Source organism: Taudactylus pleione, unplaced genomic scaffold (genome assembly GCF_031769625.1).
Source record: "Taudactylus pleione unplaced genomic scaffold, aTauple2 ptg000642l, whole genome shotgun sequence".
Taxonomy (NCBI): domain Eukaryota; kingdom Metazoa; phylum Chordata; class Amphibia; order Anura; family Myobatrachidae; genus Taudactylus; species Taudactylus pleione.
The window spans coordinates 179,880-201,753 of record NW_028285044.1 but is presented as its reverse complement, the minus strand read 5'-3'; the positions used below and the strand labels follow the sequence as shown (position 1 = coordinate 201,753).

Genomic DNA, 21,874 nt, shown 5'->3' with positions numbered 1-21,874 from the left:
GAATTACAGGTGAAATAATTAGCTCCATCTGTGGAACTTTTAAAATGTGTCAGTGAGTAATGATTACACCTGTGCACCTGCCAGGAGACCTGCAAAATGTGACCTGTGTGGGATCCTGAGGACAGAGTTTGAGAACCTCTGCTCTAGAGCAATGCCATTACAGTCCAGGTTTTAAGGATCTCTATGCTTGAGTCCAGATGGTTAAATCAAATTGACTGAGGTACTGATTAAGTCACCTTTGCTCAAGCATGGATAACCTTAAAACATGGACTGTAATGTTGGAGTTTGGGAAACTCCGCTCTACAGCAATCCTGTCTATATAATTGTAACGTGGCAGCTGCACAGATTTCCTCAGACTCTGATGTGCCAGCTGTAAGATCAGACACCAACAGCTGCCTCACTAGAATACTGATTATGTTATGGGCATATGGGTCTTTACATCTTTTTCTATTTGTGACATTTTTTTTTATTAACTTTTGGTAATAAGCACATTGCATATGTATTAGCTAATTACTACCAACCTGAAGCAGATTGTAAGCCTTATAATCTCTTATTGACACTGCAAGTCACAATATTGCTTGTTATATTATTATTATTTTATTTTTATATATATATATATATATATATACTGGATAGAAGAGGATGTGTATATATGACTTGGAGTGGTTACAGCAAAGTGTATTGGTGCTATAGTTGGGTGCAGTGCTTCTGGGTAATTGAATTATTGCAGATATGATTGATTTTGTTGATGAAATGGTTTGAGAGTTGTTGAGCATTAATCATATTCAGGAATAAAGGGAGGTAGGAGACAAATGAGAGAGTTAGATTTTCTCTTTGATTGAACAAATTTATAATCTTGCTAAGGCGAGAACTGTAGAATTATTAGTAACGGTATAAAGCATAGCAGCGATTCTTGGTAAAGGTGTAACATATGTAATACATTTTAATGCACTACACTTTTCTTAAGAGGATCCACTATGTATGAGCGTTATGTAGGGTACACACTTGAACGTTATGAGCAACGACCAACAGATTTAACGATGCAGGAAATGATGTGCATAAACGATATTGTGCATACACACTTACCAATCGGCATCTTGATTTGTCTGTTAAGAAGAACCCAATAAATATGCATGTCCAATTTTGATGTCTTTTTCAAAGGTTTCTGCAGCCAACATATCGTGTGGTTGTTTGGTTGTCTGTACACACAACAAGATATGAACGACATATCTGCACGATATATCGCATCTGCCATGCAGCACGGCAGATGCGATACATTGGAAAAAGATGTAATTAGCAGCTGTATTGGGTGTTCACACTTTAAGATGGTCGGGATGATATATCGTTCATTGTCTGTGCGAATGAGATATCGACTAGTGTGAAACCAATGATAAAAATAGTGGGCGCTAATAACAATACAAAAATACTTCAATATTCCTCCAGTGAATTAATATTAACACAAACAGGTCCAGCAAGCTATAAGAAGAAAGAAATGGCAGCGCTTGGACTCAGCTGCTAATTTAAAATTATTTTTTTTTTTTACTTCAATTGAATCATTATTAAAAAAAAACACATATATAAACAAAGGTTCACAGGTGGAATAAGTCAGCACATATAACGTACAACACTATTGCACATGTTCATTACTGAATAAAATCAGCATAATTATGAAGTGGTAAGTCAGCAAGCTATATGTTATCAGCAGAGCACAAACAACAGTCCAAATGATTAGTTGGTTAATCACCTGTAACAGCGCATGCATGCATGAAATGTTGTTAGTATACCAGCTGGTAATTAGTGATGGTAGTTTTATAGTAAACTCCAATGAGTTGGAATGGAACCAATCCACGGTTTAATGACAGGATGTAAATGTACAATTGCTTGCTGACTTACCACTTCATAATTATGCTGATTTTATCCAGTAATGGACATGTGCAATAGTGTTGTAAGTTATATGTGTTGATTTATTCCACCTGTGAACCTTTGTTTATAGATGTGTTTTTTTAATAATGATTCAATTGAAGTAATACATTTTATATTTTAAATTAGCAGCTGAGTCCAAGCGCTCCAGTTTCTTTCTTTATATAGTGTGAAACCAGCATTAGTCTACTAGTGATAGTGTCGGTTAATGTAAAGAAAAAAAATGCATTATCTGTGGTCTACTGGAAAAGCAATGTATTCTGAGGGAATCTACATTTTATTGTAAAGATATTAAAATGCACTAATTGCAAGCCATTCAGAATCTTTTTATGACTACAGAACAAAATAATTTTATCTAGGGATGGACATCGGAAGCTGATGGTTAGCAACCATGGATGTTCCTGATCCATTGGAAATGCTTTTTCCACTGAATTGTAGGTTTTCAATGGTTGCCACCCATCAGATGCAGCTTTCCGATGCCCATCCAATGGCTGACAGGCTTGTATGCAGCTGCGGACACCCGTAAGACTCAGCTTATATGCGCAAAGTTCCGACTTCTATGGCGCATGCGCACACATAGCTAGTAGCCATTGCGTCACTTAATCTGATGTCTGAATCCCGGCAAACATTTGATGCCGAGCTTCTGATGTCCATCTTCTTCATTGTGATTTTGGCCTTGGTACATGGTGTGCATCTACTGCACATAGGGCCTGTTTCTGAGTCACACATAATGCTGTCATAATTCAGTGATCATAAGTCACACTGCTTCCAGCCCTCTGCTCGGAAGAGCAGCCGTCTTCACTTGTAAAGGCAATTACACTTGCCCATGCTTGGCACAGAAGATGCGACTAAAAATGGCATTTGAAATCGGTATGATATGCCAGCTATCGGGATGCCTCCAGTCAGAACACCTACAGCGGCATCTAGATGGTTGGTATCCCGACAGGGGTCGGGTAAGTATACTTACCCTCCCCCCTAACCCTGGTAGCCTAACCCGCCCGCACTCTAACCCTCCCCGTTAGTTCCTGAACCTGTCCCCCGCCTTCGGGCCTAAACCTACCCCCCTCCCCTCCCCTTAGTGGCTAAACCTAACCCACCCCCAGTGGTGCCAGACCCTAACCCCCCCCCCATCTAGGGTTGCCTAACCCTAACTTCCCTCCCCAAAACCTAAAGCTACCATTGGTAACTGCCCTAACCTCCCTCCCCCATAACCTCCCCCCCCCCCCTCCCCCACGGCTAAGAGGACGATGCCTATCTTAACTCCCTTGTCGGGATACCAGTGTCGGCATTTAGACAGCAGACTACATCCCATGCAATCCATGCGCGCAACTCACAATAAGTTGCAACTCTGGCTACATGCTCAGGATGCCCCCTCAGTACACTTATCATAAGTGCGAGCGCAGCGTTGATGCCCAGTAATGCTCATTCATCTGTCTGTGAGAAGCGACTGAGATGTATCTGACTCAGAACCACTTGCAGCTGCTCTAAATTGCAAGTGGTGGTTGCAACACATGGACTTTGATAGAAAATCGCTAGATGCACTTACTTTCGGACTTGCATGCAACTTACATCAGGCCCTAACATTTATTGACGTTTTTGGGACCTAACAATTTATATATCATACCCTAATATTTAAGATCAGAGCTTTTTATTAAACCACTAACTGGCGAAGTAACTGATTTCTCTGTCATTTACATTGTTAGTTGTAGATACCGTCATCCCCATATATGAGGATGCTTAGTGTTCATTCTCGCACCCAGCACCTGTCACAAGCCGTGCAGTACCTCTTTGCTGGTGTGGGCTGTCGCTCTCTGCTCTGGTGCTTCTAGCACACTCTGGTCTGTATCTCAGCATTTTGTTGCATCAGCTCGGTGTGCTAGAAGCACCAGAGCAGAGAGCGACATCCCAGACAGGAAGGAGGATCTGCACGGGTTGTTACAGGTGCAGGGTGCTAGAATGAACACTAGATGCTGAATTACCCAATATATCAAACTTTTCGCATTTTGCCCCAGTAGTCAACACCATCTTCAAATTACGTTGTCTACAATTTCCCATTGATAAAGCTCCAGGCGACAGTGAGTTCCACCATGTGCGAAAGCGCAATCAGGAAGTGAAGTCTATTACAGCTGCATAAAGCCAGCAGTAAAGGATCTGTCAATGAGACAGTGCTCCGCCGGAATAGTCTCTTCTCTGGCAAGTAATCTTTGCTAAATAGCTGTGATAAATCTGAGATAAACAATGCAAAATGATGTTTTGTTTTTACCAGGGCGAAAAAAACAATAATTAATAAATTTGCCCCTTAGATATCTATGTTAAATGAATGGCAAAAAGGACAAATTTGATCTGTTAATCTCTAAAAGCAGAAATAAGAGAACTAATAGCTTGTGATTAGGGGCAGTCACCAGAAGATCCACTATTAGGCGTTTTCAGAGCAACTTGTATTTTCTTTGAAGGAAGAGATCAAGTGATGAGGTGATGAGTTATATGTAAAGGGAAAGCTGAATTGTAGTGCAGCGGATAAAGCTCCATGATTGTACTTGATGAGAAAATACTGTGTGATTGTCTGAAGCGGGAATTCTTATTGGTTTTGGATGAGTGGAATATAAAATGAGAAAGTGATAAGTGGTGATGCTCAGAGAGGCAATGGAGCTGTTTATAGATTATTCTGAGTGAGTAGGTTGATGCAGTGTCCTTTCCTATTAGCTACAGAGTGAATCATGTACCAGTGTTAATGTATAAGTGGTAGTCAGGCAGAAACTTGCCTGATAGTAGGAAACAGGCAGAAATTTGTGGCGGGTGATGTGAACTCTAGGACTCACAGGTTGTGGTTGGTATGCCAACACCGTCACCAGACATGCTTGTAATATAGAAATACTGGACATTTGGGCAAAGATGCATTAAGCCTCCTAAAACGTAGAGAAGTTGCCCATAGCAACCAATCAACTTCTTCACTCTTTAGAAGGCTTGATACATCCCCCATTATTAGTAACACCAGCGTGGTACTTTGTTACTGCGTTAGTAAATGGTGAACCAGGCTTAATTAAGTAATACATTTAATGATCTAAATCACAGCACACGTAACAAGATTTTCTCATTACTAAGGCACACCATCAGTCCCCCACGGGAAAAAAACATGCACATCTCAGATACAAATGCAGAAGGAGGTGTCCGATACCTCCTTGCTGCATTCGCGATCTTAGTACTGCGAACGATGCTGTAGGCTTGCATCACCATCGCGACTGATGGTCACGATGGTTGCTCCTTTGGTCAGGCTGCGGAAGCACACATTGACCCCAATGGGAAAAAAACACAAATTGGCCCCGCACAGGAAACAGAACAGACATTGGCACCCACAAAAAAAGCAAACACACACATTGCCCCCCAAAGAAAATAAATATAAAACAAAATGGTCCCCACAGACAGAAAATAAACACACACATTGGCCCCCACAGAAAAAAACAATCACATTGGTTGGCGCCCACAGAAAAATAAAAAAATAACCCCCTGAGAAGGCTCACTGTCGTCCCTGTCTTGTCCCTCATAGGCTGGGATTGCCCAGTCACACTCAGTGACTGAGCACACAGTGCAGAGCTGGGAGCAGTGTGCTGGCAGGCGTGCAACACGGCATGCGTGACCTATGTCATGCCGCCGTGTCTCCTTAGGTTACGCCCAGGCGCACCTGAGCCTCCCAGAAAAGACCAACACTGCCCAGGCCAGCAGTACAAGTAAAGTCCACTGTGACTTCACTGACCTCGCAGCACACTTGACAACCGCTCGGGGCACACTAGTGTGCCACGGCACAGTGGTTGAAAATGCTGGTGGTGACCATAATACGGTTCATTATGGATTGATGTAGGTTTGGATGTGTCTACTGGAAATATTTTAAATGGAGGAGGAAATGTAGTGGATGTATTTGGGTAATTTATGTAGTAGTTGTAGCTTAAAGGTCAGGGAACTTAAGCATAGCCACCATTCATTAACTTTGGATGGTTAAATTATATAGCGCATAAAGGTCATTTTTAGCTAATTGAAGAATGTAATTGGCTTTTTTTTTCCAGCCTCTAATAGTTCTCTGAAATGGCTTTCTGGGAAAACTGAGCCTCCCCCATTGTCATTCATTTAAGGCAGCTCTGCAGAATGTGTAAATTCCAAGCATAGGCTGACATGTATTACATTTCCTTACGCTTACATATTTTCCCTTATTTCTACCTGCCTGTAGCCCAGTCCCAGAGAGATCTGTGAAAGTCATTTCACAGATTGCTATCAACCTGAGCAGCCTCCCACAGAAATTCATATAGAGGGCAATACGCTCTATCTGGGAAACAGAATCTTATCTAAGGCAACTGATCCCAGCATATTTATTACTTTATAGAATGCACCCTTCACCTTAAGTAAATGGAGCAATCACAGAAAGAGTTGTCAAAGGGAAATGCTATGCTTTACATAGACTATCCATGTACCCCTTGACCCTAATATGGTCCATAGTTTTGGTAAAGCCAATCCCACTTCTATTATGAAATCCTATTCTTTTAAAGTAATGTGAATTTCTGAAAGTTGTAGTGCACCAACCTCTGGCACTCATAAATTGCCTATTCTCTTGGCTTGGTATTTAATTTATACAGTGTTTTACTACAATCTCTTTCTTATTTCTCCGCTCCCATTTCTCTGCCAATAGATTTCCATTTTCTTTTTTATATTTAGGAGTAGATTTTACTTTTTCATACTCCTAGCACTGGTGCTGTTCTCCAATTCTTTTTATTTCGATTTTATTTTTGTTTCAACCTTGTGGTCTATGCAGTTACAACAGAGATATGACAATAACTACAGTTGCTGCCACACTGTTGAAACATGCAGGAACTTAGTTTGTGTTTCAACATTCATATGTATTCTGGTCACATATGTGATGGTGTGTTCTTTTACTTCAGACTGCAGTGAAGCCTGAAACTCTTTCAGCAATAATCCCAGGATGGCTATAACTGTGCTCAATGTATCAGCAGGGTGCTATGTTTTATTAATGGGTGCTGGAAGTGAAATTAACACCACCACTAGCACTTGTGTTTATATGCAGCCATTCAAAGAACAAGACTGAATAAATTTTCTGCCACACTAAACGCATGTATACACTACAACTGACAGTGCAACGTTTGTGACTTATGCATTGTGTTCAGCAATTTCATATCTGTACAAATCAGTAGTTTGAAGACAGGCCGTGCTTTTATATTATTATGTTGACATAGCTGTAATGGCGACATTGAACCAAGTCGACACCAATGCATGTCAACATTGTGCAATTCTATGCCTAACCCTAGTGCTTGCAGGTGTTAATGATGCTTGCATTAATGATGTTGACATTTCTACCATGTCGACATAATGTCAATCTTCTGCTATAGGCATGAAGGTCTACATTCTAACCGGAGACATTCTGACTGCATACCCTTACATCTTTGTTTTTCTTCCGATATCAGGACATCATTAACAAATGTGGTCCTCACTAATTGCCTGATTCGGAGTTGGGAATAGAGTAAGAAATGGCAAGTAACTATGTACCTGGAAAAACCATGCTGTAATTAAGGGGTGCAAATGTCACGACCTGGCCCTTGAGATCTTCAGTCGGAGGACTGGGAGTCGGGGTGACTAGGTGAGGAGGCAGCAGCAGACGAGGAGGAAGAATATAGAATTTCCTAATCAGCTAGTTCCGGGTGTTGGCGAGACCTGACCAGAGGCGCGGGGTCTAACTCACGGGTGGTCTTCACCAGTGATCCCCCAATGGGATATGGTGTTTGCGGCGCCCAACGAGCAGGTCGCGGCCCCCTGGTCAAGTACCTGGAAAATGGCAAAGGACAGAGGAAGATGGATGGCAACTGAGTGGCTGGAATGAAGACCCAATATCGTGGATATCACTGTAGACTGATGAACGGTGTTACTGCTAGCAAACGGAAGAGATTGATGTGGTATCACTGGATAAGGTCGATAGGAACCGATGTAGGATGAAAGCACACTGGAGAATATCAGCCGAGATCGATGAGAGTGCACTGGAGATATTCACAGCATGAAGCCTAGAACAGCGATCGGTGCAAGCAGCAACTGGAAGTAGAGAAGTTGTTCAGGCAACTTCCTGTTCCCGGAGTCCTGCTTTATACACTAAGGTAGCTGGTCATTGGAGGAAAAAGTCAGCTGAGTGACAGCTTCCATTGGAGGAAAGTCTGGTCAGCTGAGAGAGACAACATGGCTGCTTATTTTTACACTGCAATTTAGATTTCAGGTTGGACACACCCTCCTAAATCTAAATCTCTCTAAACATTTTAAATCTGCCCCGCCTGCAGTGCTGCATGGTTTTACCAAGATGCACAATTACTTATTCATTCTTACTCTATTCCCAACTCTGAATCAGGCCCTAAGTCATTCTTTTTTTACAAATAATCTCATGATAAAAATAAAAACTAAAAAAAAAAACATTTAAATTTTGTCATTATTTATTCAACAAGAAATAATTTGCTATAAAGAAGCCGCTCTATGCATCCAATGCCAGATGCTGCTAATCATCAGGAAGCATTACCACCTCTATAGAAGCTGATTTTTGGCAGTTGTGTCTAGAGCATTCAGGCTTGTGATCTAGCATATGAGGAAGAAAGGACATCTTCATCTGTCGGGGAGCATTTCAATGCTGTTCATGGGTCTGGAAATGGTTCTAATGCCATTTCCTATAAATTTGAAGTCCATTATTCTATAAAGAAAATGAGTATTTGCAAAAGGATAACACTGGAGACAGTTCCCTATCCGTTTCATTTCTTTGTAGGAGTGGTCATCCCTCAGAACCACCCAAAGATCAGGCATATGATGTTCTGAGAAATTGCACAGGTACCAACATCTATATCTGGGAATCAACAGGTCTCTCTCAACGTGATAAAAGTAAACGTTCATGAATTAACAAAGAGAAAAATATTGAACAAGTACAGTTTTAGTGGGAAGCACACCATAGACCAGTGTTTCCCAACCTCGGTCCTCAAGGCATACCAACAGTCCACGTTTTAGTGATATCCATGTTTGAGCACAGATGGTTAAATCAAAATAACTGAGATGCTAATTAAGACACCTGTGCTCAAGTATGGCTATCCTTAAAACCTGGACTGTTAGTGTGCCTTGAGGACTGTGGTTGGGAATCCCTGCCATAGCCTCTTCTGTCTGACCCCAATAACAGTGAAATAGGACTGAGCTTCGAAAAGTTGCATTTGAATGAACACGACTTCTGGACAGACAATACCAAAGTGTAGTTATGTAGTGTTGAGGCATAATACCATGTTTAGTGGGGATTTGGGGTTATATTGCAGCCAGTGGATCTAGATTCCTTGCAATCACTGTGTCCATTGTATTCTAGAAGCGAATGTGATCCTGTCCGTCCGCCAACTGAAGCTTGGCTGGAATTGGATCACACAATATGGACAATGAGTTTAGTCTGAAACTAAAACATAGAGCGCTTGTAAACTGTAAGTGTTTTGTAAATTAAAATGTGAACAATGTGTGAGCGCAATACCTGTAAAGATAAAAAGGTTAGTACATATCCATGTTTATAAAATTCTTTTGTTGCAAGTTTGTCGGTGGTGTGCTGATCACGCTGGCTGGTTCCTTCTCTGTCCGTCTCACCAGCCGGCGTGATCAGCATATCAGACCCTATGTCAGCATATCAGATATAGGGTAAGCATATCAGACCCTGGCCTCATCCCTCACGGAATACGTGGGTTACATGCCCCCGTTTCCGGGGATGGTGACCAAGCACACCCCTGCTCTGCCCCCCAAAAGCCGCAGCATGTCAATTATGCTGCATCTTGGGGGGAATGAGAGTAAAATCGCAGAACCCGTTCTGCACATGTGCAGAATGGGTCCTGCGCAGACCCCCTCCGCTTGGTGCAAGAGTAGTCTATAGGCGAATGTGATCTTATCCGTCTGACAACTGAAGCTTGGCTGGAATTGGATTATACCATATGGATAATGAGCCTAAGAGCCTGATTCAGAGATGGATGGATTTACAGAGCCACCCACAAGCAGCTGTGCAATTTTGTCCATCTCAGATACAAATGCAGAAGGAGGTGTCAGATACCTCCTTGCTGCATTTGCGATCTTAGCACTGCGAACGACATCCCAGACTTGGAACACCATCGCGACTGATAGTCACGATGGTTGCTCCTTTGGTCAGGTTGCAGGAGCTGAAGCTTCCCACAGCCTGACCTGAGTGCTGGTCACTTAAGAGGCCAGGCATCTGCGTCCACTGACGGAGACCCTGGCCTCGTCCCTCCCGGAAAACTTGGGTGACATGCCCACGTTTCCAGGAACGGTGACCAGGCATGCCCCCCACTCTCCCCCCCCCCCCCCAAATGCCGTAGAATGTCAATCATGCTGCTACTTGGGTGATCTGCGAGCGAGATCGCAAAACCCATTGTGCTCATGGGTAGAATGGGTCCGATGCAGACCCCTCAACATCAGAGATGTACATTAATCATCGGGTTAACGTACATCTCTGAATCAGGCCCTAACTACCCTGGCAAATTCTCAGCTGGAAAATAATCAAAGCCTTGAAATGGCCAATTCCAGTCCTCGACCCCTTTGAGATGCTGTGGTAGGATCTACGGCAGGGATGGGGAACCTCAGGCCGGGGGCCATATAAGGCCCCCAGAATCATTTGGTCAGGCCCTCGGAGCTTTATTCTGCTAGCCTCATCTGGTTTGCAGGGTGCTTAGAATGACACCCTGCAGCCAGAATCTATGCAGCAAGGCCGTCTGGAGCGTCCTTGGGAAGCTTCAGACGGTCACACCGCTGCCCTTACAGCTCCCCGGAGCATCATCAGGATGCTCCAGGCATTGCTGTAATCACTGGCGATTGTGGCCCCGCCCCTGTGTGACATCATACGGAGGGGTCGTGGCCTGCATCGGCCCCACGAATAATATTTTATAAATCAAAATGGCCCTCAGCAGAAAAAGGTTCCCCATCCCTGATCTACGGTATGAGCGCTGTGCATAAGGAATGCCTGCAAACATCGATGCAGTGCTATAAAGATGAACCGGACAAAATTCCTCAGTATGAAGATACTTATAGGTCATAATAAATGTGTGTGTTTTACAGATATTTACAATACACACATTTGTATGTGCAGAAAATGATTGCTACAAATTATTGCTATGAAAGCTGTATACGTTATTTTATGATGTTTATGCTGGTTTATTTTTTATTTAATGACTAAACCGATGATATGTAAAAACACAGCTTTGAAGGAGGGTGTACTAGTTCACATGACCCTATTTATGATATTTATATTACCAGACTTCCCTTCTGAATTTCAGGAACAAAAACAACTAAAAAAGTGTTGTCTTCGATACAGTGCACTGAAGAAGGGTCAATATAAATATAAAATGTAACTTTTATTGATAATTTAATTAAAAAAAGACAACAAAATATTTAAAAGATAATGCCACAGAATTATCAACACAAACAATATAACAAAAAGTGTAAAGACCTATAACAAAGGGAATCTTAAAATAAATCTGTAAGTCTCCCTTGGTCTTTAACAAGAAGTATATTTCATAAATACAGAATTTTAAGCGTGTGATTATAACTTTAATGAACAGCTAATATATAGACTCAATATACTATATCTGTATAATTTCATATAATTATTAGATGTTATATAATGCTGTCATATAGAGGGTACAATTTAAATGTTCAGAGATCCCCTGAGTATAGGCTGAAATTAATATCAGCTCTATGTTGTGCCTTTTAGCCTAGATGTAACTATATAATGGTCACAAAATAGAAAAAAGAGATGGTAACATCTTTCTGTCACAAAGTATCTTATAAATAGTGACAGTGAATATATGGCTACATTCATCCACCAGCATAAACCGAATCACTACAAAACCTCTGTGATTAATCACACTGCTATATATTCGTAGAATCTATAGTCCACAAGTGAGTGATACTAATTCATTATAGTCATTAGTGGTATAATAAACATCACTCACAATAATTAGTATGTACGAGCTCCTCTTAAGCTTATTTTTGTACACTCTGCAATGTATTTTATATAATTGTATTACATCCGATTACCCATTCATGATAGTAAAGAGAGCAGGTTTAATATAGTCACCTCCTAAATTCCACATTATCTATCTGATATGATTATCAGTATCTTATTATTAGATCTCTCTAATTATAAGCCTCAAAGGAGGATCATATGACATTGTAAAAGCTATAGTTAAAGACTAGATTCATAATAAGTTTTCTTTAACTTCAAAATGCATACATTCACGATAGAATAAAGTGCTGGGTTTAATGCCGACAACGTGTAAATATTCAATTGTGTTGTGCAGTTTGTTATAGAAATGATTAGTCACGTATAATGGTTACACCGCTGGTGTGATTGTGTAGGGGCTCTTATACATCCCTTCTTTCCCCTCCATGTACATGTAATAGAATGCAGGATTAAATGTAAAGAAGGTTCATTCCTTATATACTTATAACGCTAATGCAGCTTATGATAAGAGGCCAGGGCTAGCCTTTATTCTCTAGCGTATAGCAGCGTATAGTTTTACATATAAATTCCCCTTCTCATCTACACAGCAGTGACAGGCGTCGGGATTTCGATGACTGTCATTAGTACCCTGGCGGGATTTGACAGTCGGGAAGCCGGCGGTCGGCATTTCGACGGACTGCTTCCTGACTGCATCCCACATAGAGCTGATATTAATTTCAGCTTACACTCAGGGGATCTCCGAACATTTGAAGTTTACCCCCTATATGACAGCATACTATAACACCTAATAATTATATGAAATTATGCAGATATAGAATATTGAGTCTATATATTAGCTGTCCATTAAAGTTATAATCACACGCTTAAAATTCTGTATTTCTGAAATATACTTCTTTCCAAGGGAGACTTACAGATTTATTTTAAGATTCACTTTGTCTTTACACTTTTTGCTATATTGTTTGTGTTGATAATTCTGATGAATTCTCTTTGAAATATTTTGCTGTCTTCTTTGTATTAAATTATCAATAAAAGTTAGATTTTATATTTATATTGATCCTTCTTCAGTGCACTGTATCAAAGACAACACTTTTTTTCTTTTTTTTGTTCCTGAATTAGATTTTGTTGTTAGCAGTCGTTCCCTCTCGGTGATTGAATTATGTTAATATTATTTAGATGTATTTGAGGTATCAGAAATATAATTTTCAGTAATTTAATTAAATACCTGTGCAGTTTATGTTCTCTTTTGCCTTCTGAATTTCAGTAAGTTGAACAAGTGCAGCCATAGGGATCTCTGCTCTCATAACAGTCCGTAGAACAGCAAAAAAAAGGGAAATGTCCCAATACACACTGCGAGGAATAAATTGGATGTGTAAGCCTGCTGCTGTTACTGAGATTTATTTTAGGCTACTTTAAATATTATAAGGGACTATTTTGCATCAACAAGCACTTGATTGATGTGTGGAATTGGAACATATGCGTGTAGTAAGGATTGTTTTGTTCTCTCTGCACTCTTGTGCTGAGAAGATGGTATAAAATGGAAGACTATACAAGTACAGAAATTGTGATTTGAAACATCAAAATCTAGTGAGCAGATTGATACAGAAGCAAGATTTCAGGGTCAGACAATCTTATGCCGCACATGCGCTTGCAGACCAAAAAACGACTGCACGATTATGACATTGTAATGGTGCAGTCGTTTCACAGTCTGTGCCGTGCCTACACTGTTCGAGCAGTCGTTCAGTGTAGGCACAATGTAACTATTCCAGGAAGGAATCGACTCTGATTTGTGCAGAGCGGAGGATTGTGCAAGGAGATTGGTTGGGGGTACCCCTTGAAAAATGGTGTATAGTTGCAGCCTTGAGGGCTGGAAAGCCTAGGTGTGAAGCGGCCTCTGGGCTGTGGACAAGATGCGACCTTTAGCCTTGTAGCAGACTTGGCAGACTATGGCCTGAGGGCCATAGAACATGATGTGGCCTTTGGGCCGAGTAGCAGCCTTGGCAGGCTGTGGCCTGTGGGCCGTAGAACAAGATGCGGCCTCTGGGACGTGTAGCAGCTTTGGCAGGCTGTGACCTGTGGTCCGTAGAGCATGATGCGGCCTCTGGGCCGTGTAGCAGCCTTGGCAGATTGTGACCTGTGGTCCGTAGAGCAAGATATGGCCTCTGGGCCGTGTAGCAGCCTTGGCAGGCTGTGGCCTGTGGTCCGTAGAGCAAGATGCGGCCTTTGGGCCGTGTAGCAGCCTCGGCAAGCTGATCTGAAGGACCTGTGTCGCCGAGTTGACACAGGCGGTGGTACGCAGGATTGCGGCCTATGCCGCTGGGTTGACACAAGGGGTGGTACACTGGGTTGCGTACTTTGGACGCTGGATTGCGACCTGCGCCCCCCAGGTTGACAAAAGCAACTGGACGCTGGACGCTGCACATTCTGGACATTGAGTGCTGTCTGTGCCGCCTGGATGATACAAACGGCAGAGCGTGGGTATGCTGATCATGACACAAATAGCAGGTAGTAGATATGCGGACCGTGCCGCCTAGATGACCCAAACGGCAGGAACAATAGCAGACAGGAGGACTGGGTACTCGACTGGATAACAGGTGACAACCCTGACGCCCCTGATCCTGGGTATAGCTATAGAAATGCTGGTCTACAATAGCAGACTTACAGAAACAAGGGAACATATAGCTGACGATGGCACACAGCTGAATAGTAACAAATACATTATGAGTGCATGCTGTAAGATGACTGGCATGAGTAGAGGGTCTATGTGATAATTTTTTTCTAGGATTTACCTGATTTTGCTTTTGGAAATCTGTGACTTTTAATGCTTATGCATTTCCCCCTTTAATATACTAATATATTACGTACAACAGGTCTGCCCTGATATATATTACATGCGCAGTTGGCCATCATAATGTCAATAAAGTACCTTTTCCTTGCAGAATACATAGTAAATTAATTTAACAAATAAACCATTATTTTGAACATTTTCAGATTCTGGGGGGATGTATCAACTCTTTACTAGAGATAAAGTGGAGTGAGAGAAAGTACCAACCAATCAGCTTCTAACTGTCACTATAAAGGCTGTGCTTGCAAATGACATTTAGGACCTGATTTGTTGGTACTTTATCTCCCTTCCCTTTTTATCTCTCTCCAAGGATTGTTACCAGAGCTGTAACTAGACATTTTGGTGCCCTGTGACAGAGAGAGCATTAGGGTTATTAGACGTGTACCAGAAATAGGCGTTGCCTCATGGAGAGGGGCATGGTATTAGGTGACAGTGCGGTGACAGCTGATGGGGGTGGCTGGTCTGTCATGTACCCGCAAATGCTGGCGACAGCCTGGCTATGGGTTGCAGTACCTAGGGCTTCTGCTCCCATAGTAACACAGCCATACATACACAACACGCCCATACAACGATACATCTGTGTCTGATTAGCCAACCCACTGTATGATATAATGATGCATATGCATAATGATGGCATTGTCAGTTCAGACATTGTGAAAATGTTGACATCCTAAATGTCGATATTGTGGTGTCAACATTCTAAATGTCAACATGACTACTTAACCTCCAGTGCTCTTTTCTTATATTTTGTTACTACTTATTGTTAATAAATGATAAGTGTAACATGTACAGTAAGTGACTTACATTCATTGTGTGAGAACAGGATTCACTGGTACTGTAGCTCCCCACCCAGGCTGAGGCTGTGTCCCTTGGCTCTTTCAGTGTTCTTTTTGTGCTGAAGTTGAACTGGTGTGGGGTCAGGGGTACCACAAATGAGGAGGGGGGGGGAGTCTGGAGCTATGAGGGGAGAGAGAACAGGAAAGGGGAATCTGTGTAGGGGAGGCAGGTTTGGAGCTGTAAGAAGAGAGAGCCCAGGATATGGGAACTGGTGTGTGGGAGGTGGAAGGGGTTCTGCAGATGGGTGTGTGGGGGGGGGGGGTTGGAGCTGTGTAAGGGGAGAGAGAACAGGTAAGGGGAATATGTGTGGGGAAGGGGGAGCTTGGAGCTGTAATGGTAGAGACCAAAAAATGGGAACCTGTGGGGGGGGGGGGGGGAGTGGTGCCACGGATGGCTGGTGCAGACTGGACCTGTGTGAGTGAGAGAGAGCAAGAAATGGAACCTGTGTGGGTGAGTTTGGAGCTGTGTTGAGGACAGAGCAGGAAAGGGGAACTGAGGGTGGAGAGGGGAGGAAAGAAGAGGGCAGGGAGTAACAGAAGGAAGAGGAATGGATCTGAAGACTGGTCCCTGAAGAGGGGCCAACTAAAGAAAGAAGACACTTACTGTCAGGGGCCAACATGTAATAGGACAGGTCCAGACACAGACACAGTAAGCCCCGATGCCTAGACTGCCTTTGAAGAAATATGTAGGGAGGAGGTACCCTGCAACTCTGCTCCAATGACTCTACCCATTCTACGCCCCTGCTCGGCAGGGGAGGGGGCAAGAAAGCAGGCGGGCGTACCGCTAGTAACAACAACGCAGCTGGCACACATCAATAGAGATTATGGCAGCGGGCACTTGCACCCCAAGGGTATCCTGCGCTCTGTGCTGTGGCACCTGCCGCACCGTCCTAGGTACGGCCCTGTTTGATACATCTCCCCTTTCTATGAGTTGTAATAAAATAGATGGTGTGCAACTAGATTAGTTACATTTCAGCCTCGTAATTATAGATTTGTATGTATATAATTGGATATATGAATAATTGACAGGTTAGAGGAAACATTTATCAATTTACAAACTTTACAATTCACCTGCAAGCCTCCAGTGTTTAACTGGGAATGGGCTGCACCTCCGCTCATTACAAGGCAAGGAGACAGAATGAATAGAAGTATAGATACGTCACAATAAACAAGCAAAATGATAAGCAGAACAGAGGATCTGCCAGAGAGTCAACACGGAGTACAAAGCTATGGAGACCCTGTGGTGTTGGGAGCACTTATAGATAACTGACTTTTCAACAATGTTCATTATCAATCAGGGACAGTTATGTCATATCGTGCAATAGGCGTCCAGGGAGCAGAGATTTATCCTCTTTATAAAGATCTAGTATCCCAACTGGAACATACTGTACACTTTTGGTTGGCGATTTATAAAAGGGACATCCATCATTTCCTCCAGTTCACTGACAGGCAATTATCTGAATAAGTTATGAGGAAAGGCTGACAAGGTTAGGGGATATGCCAATACTTGCTGTGTGTTCTTCATTCAATAATCTGACATTATTTTCTTTCTCTTCCCCACAATCTTTATTGAATAACAGCTCTCCTGTCAGGTCCTGTGAGGATTTGTTTTATTGTTTTTTACAAGTAAACAAAACTGGTTCGTGAATAAAAGAAACGGCGAATATTGTGAGGGAGAGCAAAGAAAACAATGGTATCACATAAACCCAAAACAAGCCTTTCAAATTGTGACTTGTCCACGGTATTAACCTCAAATTTTACTCTGGAAGGTATTTTGCAGCTGCAGGCATTGGATGTAATGATTTGTAGTGCTGCTTCAGTTAACCACTTGTCTGGTATGGTCACATTTTTCCGACCACACCAGGCTGTGCGTGATCTGATCGCCATCAATGCAACCAGTCAGATAAACGGTGTGGGCGGCTGTAGGAAGAGAATCTTCCCGCTGCTGCTGCTCTCAGAGGAAGGTCCCTCTGCTTGCCTGCACCCTCCCCCGGTTCCTGCCGTGCTACCGATCACTGCTGATTGGCCAGCACAATAGAACCCAGCGGCTGCAGAGATAAGCAGCCGCTGGGAAAAGGTAAATGAACCCCCCCCTTTCACCCCCTAAAGTGTACCAGGTTCCTGAAGCCGATGTTTGAAAAAACTATTTTTTTTTTATAAATATTGAAAACTTCTTTTTTTTTTTTTATGAAATCACTTTGGATAAGTTGAAATACATGAATACAAGAATTGTTGGTCCTGCGCACTGAGCTCTGTGGTCACGGCAAGCTGCTGACATCTAATAGGTACCCTTGCCTATTTAGTGACAATATGGAAAGTAGAAACGGTGTAGCGCTCAGCCTGTGATTTATGGTGATGTGATGTGTGGCAATGATTCCTGAGTATGGGAGTGGTTACCTTATTAACTGATTATAATGAGAGCCCAATAGTATGAATGTATAAAATCACTTTTACTTATGTTACAAAAAATAGTACAATTTGTCAGTTAAATGGTTAAAAAATAACAACTTCTCAGAAACAGCCGTGTGATTGTCGACCAGCCACTACTGGATCTTAATTATCCAGCTATACTGACAAGAAGTGTGTTGCAGTTTGGAGAATCCATTGTAATGGTTCTAGGTAAATTGGCGTGCACATCTGCCTCAGTGAAGGGATCTACCAGTCTATCAGGTATACATTTGGTTTCAACAGCTGTTTGGGCATGCAGAATTCCAAAACTAATATATACATATTTTTCCCCATTTTTTATAAGATTTTCTTTTCTCAAAATTGACAGCAGCTATCTAGACTAAGAAGTCAAGTGGTATAATAGAGGCTTCAACCCTGACATCATATTAAGCAAAGGTATTTTGAGTACCTAAATATTCAAAGTTATCCACCACAGGAAGTACAAGAGAAGTATCAGAGTAAGCACAGGCCCCAACATCGATTGCAATTATTAAGGATTTGGACGAATCTGCATTTAAACCTGAGAGATGCCCGAAATAAGCCAGGACCTGGAGTGTCTATCGGAATTGAACCTACATCTTCAAGAAACCATATCGCATCAATTGACCATGTTTCTGCCATTTTGCAACTGATGTTGGGACTGTATGACTGATATGAGGTGCAATCTAATGGCCGTGAGGAGCAGCAGCAGTCTATCTGCTTGGCCTGGCAAGAAATTAGAATGAAATAGAGAATATTATACAAATGAGAGGTCTTGTTGCATTACTTATTGAACCAACCTCGTATTTTTTTTTTTTAATTAGCATCTCTTTAAGTTACTCGTAGAAAGTTGAATTTGATTGATATGTCTTTTTCAGACTCTGACCATATAGTTCTGTGAAACTGTTAATTGGCGCCATTATTGACTGAATAGCTGTTTAGCTCTGTTTACACAAAAAACAACATTTAGATTGATTACCTCGAAATCTTTTCAGAAGCAAAAGGAGAATGAAATGATGTTAGTGTAGTGGTTTTTTTTTTTTTTTTTGCCCTGACTCCCATTTTCCATTAATGTTTGGCTCATTAACAATCTGATTTAGCTTATTTTACTCTGACATATTTAATTGAAATTTTTTTTTTACAAATTCAGGGTTCTCCTATCCTCTACTCTGGCAGCGTGACAAGCATATAGGTAATCTATACCAGGGGTGCATTGCATAGGGGTGTGGAATTAAAAATATGTTGACTGATTTAGAGATGGAAGGGGTTTTTCCCTTTAGCTATATTTGATTCTAACCAATCTTGTACTAGATAGATCAAAGCTGACGTAATGGGATATTTCATTTTTTTTTTTCACACTTTTAGTATATAACTCCCATAGAGTATTAGTCCTAGAGAATGCCTGTGATCCTAACACTAACAGAACAACAAAAATTTGGAAATCCTTCCTTTAGACATTTTTTGCGAGATGTATTAATCTCTCTTCCTTGGATAACAATGCATCCAGAAACACCGGTTTAATCGCTTAGATACAGCTCAATGTTCAGAGACATTTATCCAACTTGCAGACAGCTGATTTAGTCTTCCGTGATCCTGTGCAAGTTATGGAACAATGACTTCTAAGGCACTGGGCATGTAGTGTACTGTTACAGAGAAAAGAGTAAATTTAAACTTTGGAGTGTTAAAAAGAGCCAACTGTAAATATGAAATCCAGAAACCAATAATTCAGGATTTGGGGATTTTTGTATGTGACCCCTCATTTAACTATGTGATATCAGTTTTAATAGCATAAAAGTATCAAAATATTAAGAGAGACCTGTAACTTACATACATCTGTTTTGACCCTAAAAGCCATTATATCATGAATACCTTAGATTTAGCACACCTGTACAGAGCAATCAATATGGTTAGATTGAGTTGGCTGAGAGCAGCAGTAAGAAGCTCAATTTTCTAAGTTCTAAACATCTACTGTATCTGCAAATTGGGTATAAGGCTCTGGATATGTGTCTGCTATAAAACTAGAGTACTTCCGCATGTCTAGTTGGCTAAAGGTTGCTATAAACAAATTATGTATGTCCATGCAATCTTCCAATTAAAACTACAACTATGTTCTTTTTTGTTTTATACAATAGCAACATTACCTTCTGTTAGATGTTTTGGGTGAGTTTTCTTAGATTTTATTTCTAAGCTTGTTTATTGAATGCACTAAAGGGATCATTAGTGCAAAGTTACATTTACAATAATACAGTTGGGGTACATCTGATTTGGCATAGAGATACCTTTTATATGCTTCTACCCACATTTTTGTAAGTGTGGGTACGTGATCTATTAGTATGATCCACTAAAATACAGCTACATGTATATTTACGTGTCTACACATCTTGTAAATTCGGTTATTATATACATCAAGCTGTAGGAGACACACTATATTTAAAAAAAAAAAAAACCTACCTACCTACACACTAATAACCACCGAAGGTGTTTTATATGAGGATATTCAGTTATACGTCATCATCATTTCTCCTTACATGCGCGTTCTTTTGAGGAGAACAAAGAGCAATAAATAACATCAGCTGACGCTTACACTATACTGCATCCATTGGGAGATTAAATTTTTGTAAAATGTAATTTACTTATTTATATTGTAGATTTTCGCGCCAGTTGTTCTCACGTTTTTTTCTATCTGTATGTTTTTGGGTTGGGGGTGTCTAACCTAGAAAACAGGCTGCTTTTATCTAGAAGCGCGTCTGTGTCACTAACTTTCACTACAATAATACAATAAGAGCTAATAGGACCTAGTCCAACCAAATTAACAGAAAAAGGTTACTTTTAGCAAACCGTATAAGCTGAATGGTATTTGTCATACAAAGTGAAAAGGGGGAGCATTCAAGAGGGGAGAGGAGGAAACCAAAAAGTGGATGTGGGTTGGGGTGCAGTGTCTGTGTGTGTGTGGAGGGAGAGGCGCTAACTCTGGACAGGACTGGTATACTCCAACAGATGATAAAGATAGGTCAAAATATGCCATGAAGTCCAAGGGGCACATACTTTATGAAACGAAGAGGAGGAGTTCCCCAGGATGCTGTATTGTTTTCCATTTGATATATGTACTATGTATGTCACAGTCCAAGCTGATGGTGGGGAGCCGCAGACTTTTATCAGGAGGCAGCGATTTCACAGGTAGCAGCACTCATGATATGGTGGAGCACATTTTAGTTTTATGCTTAGAAAGACCACGTTGTACAATTGTCTCTAAACTGACATAAATTGGTTAACTACAGCGTTTGAGGCCATCTGCACTTGTTCAGTGTTGGGCCCCATATGCTTTGCAAGTGCAGTCTGATTGTCATTAGTTTCCAGAGGACCATTTTTCAACATCATTAGAGGAAAGGTCACATGTGAAGCTGTCATATGAACTCTCAGCTAATCTACAGAAGTCTCTTGAAAAGATATTCCAAACTTTAGAAGACAGGGTGCCATGCGGAGGAAGACATCTTCTGAATTCTGACATCAGGAAATTGTCTGATGAAAATGTTCCACTGGTGTGTTTGGATTTGTAGAAAGTTGTTACACTTATTTGTGTATTGATACAACACATGGAGCATTACTAGCTGAAATTGTAGTTTTTCCCTTCACTTTGCTGATGACTGCAGTGATTGGGGCACAACTGCCAATAACTAGCCCATGTGCCTTAAAGGGGTTTCCACCGTGCGTTGTCTTTATTAGATTATACGTGTCCTTCTGCAACTTGTATATTGCTTTATCTTTCAGGAAACTACTCCAAAAGAAGTACAGGAAGCTTACTTATAGCTAATATCTGATTATCCACCA

The 21,874-nt window shown here is 41.4% G+C and overlaps 1 protein-coding gene across 2 annotated transcripts in view; it reads left to right on the top strand.

The window, feature by feature from the left end:
* Positions 1–21,874, top strand: part of TOM1 (target of myb1 membrane trafficking protein) — a 170,083-nt gene that overhangs the window by 122,948 nt on the left and 25,261 nt on the right. Inside the window, exon 11 of one of the 2 annotated variants that reach the window (XM_088455108.1) lies at positions 19,197–19,238. The exons of the other annotated variant lie outside the window; for it this stretch is intronic. Within the exon in view, the coding sequence (XP_088311234.1) occupies positions 19,197–19,238 (42 nt within the window). The remainder of the gene's footprint in view (positions 1–19,196; positions 19,239–21,874) is intronic. 2 annotated transcript variants of the gene reach the window in all.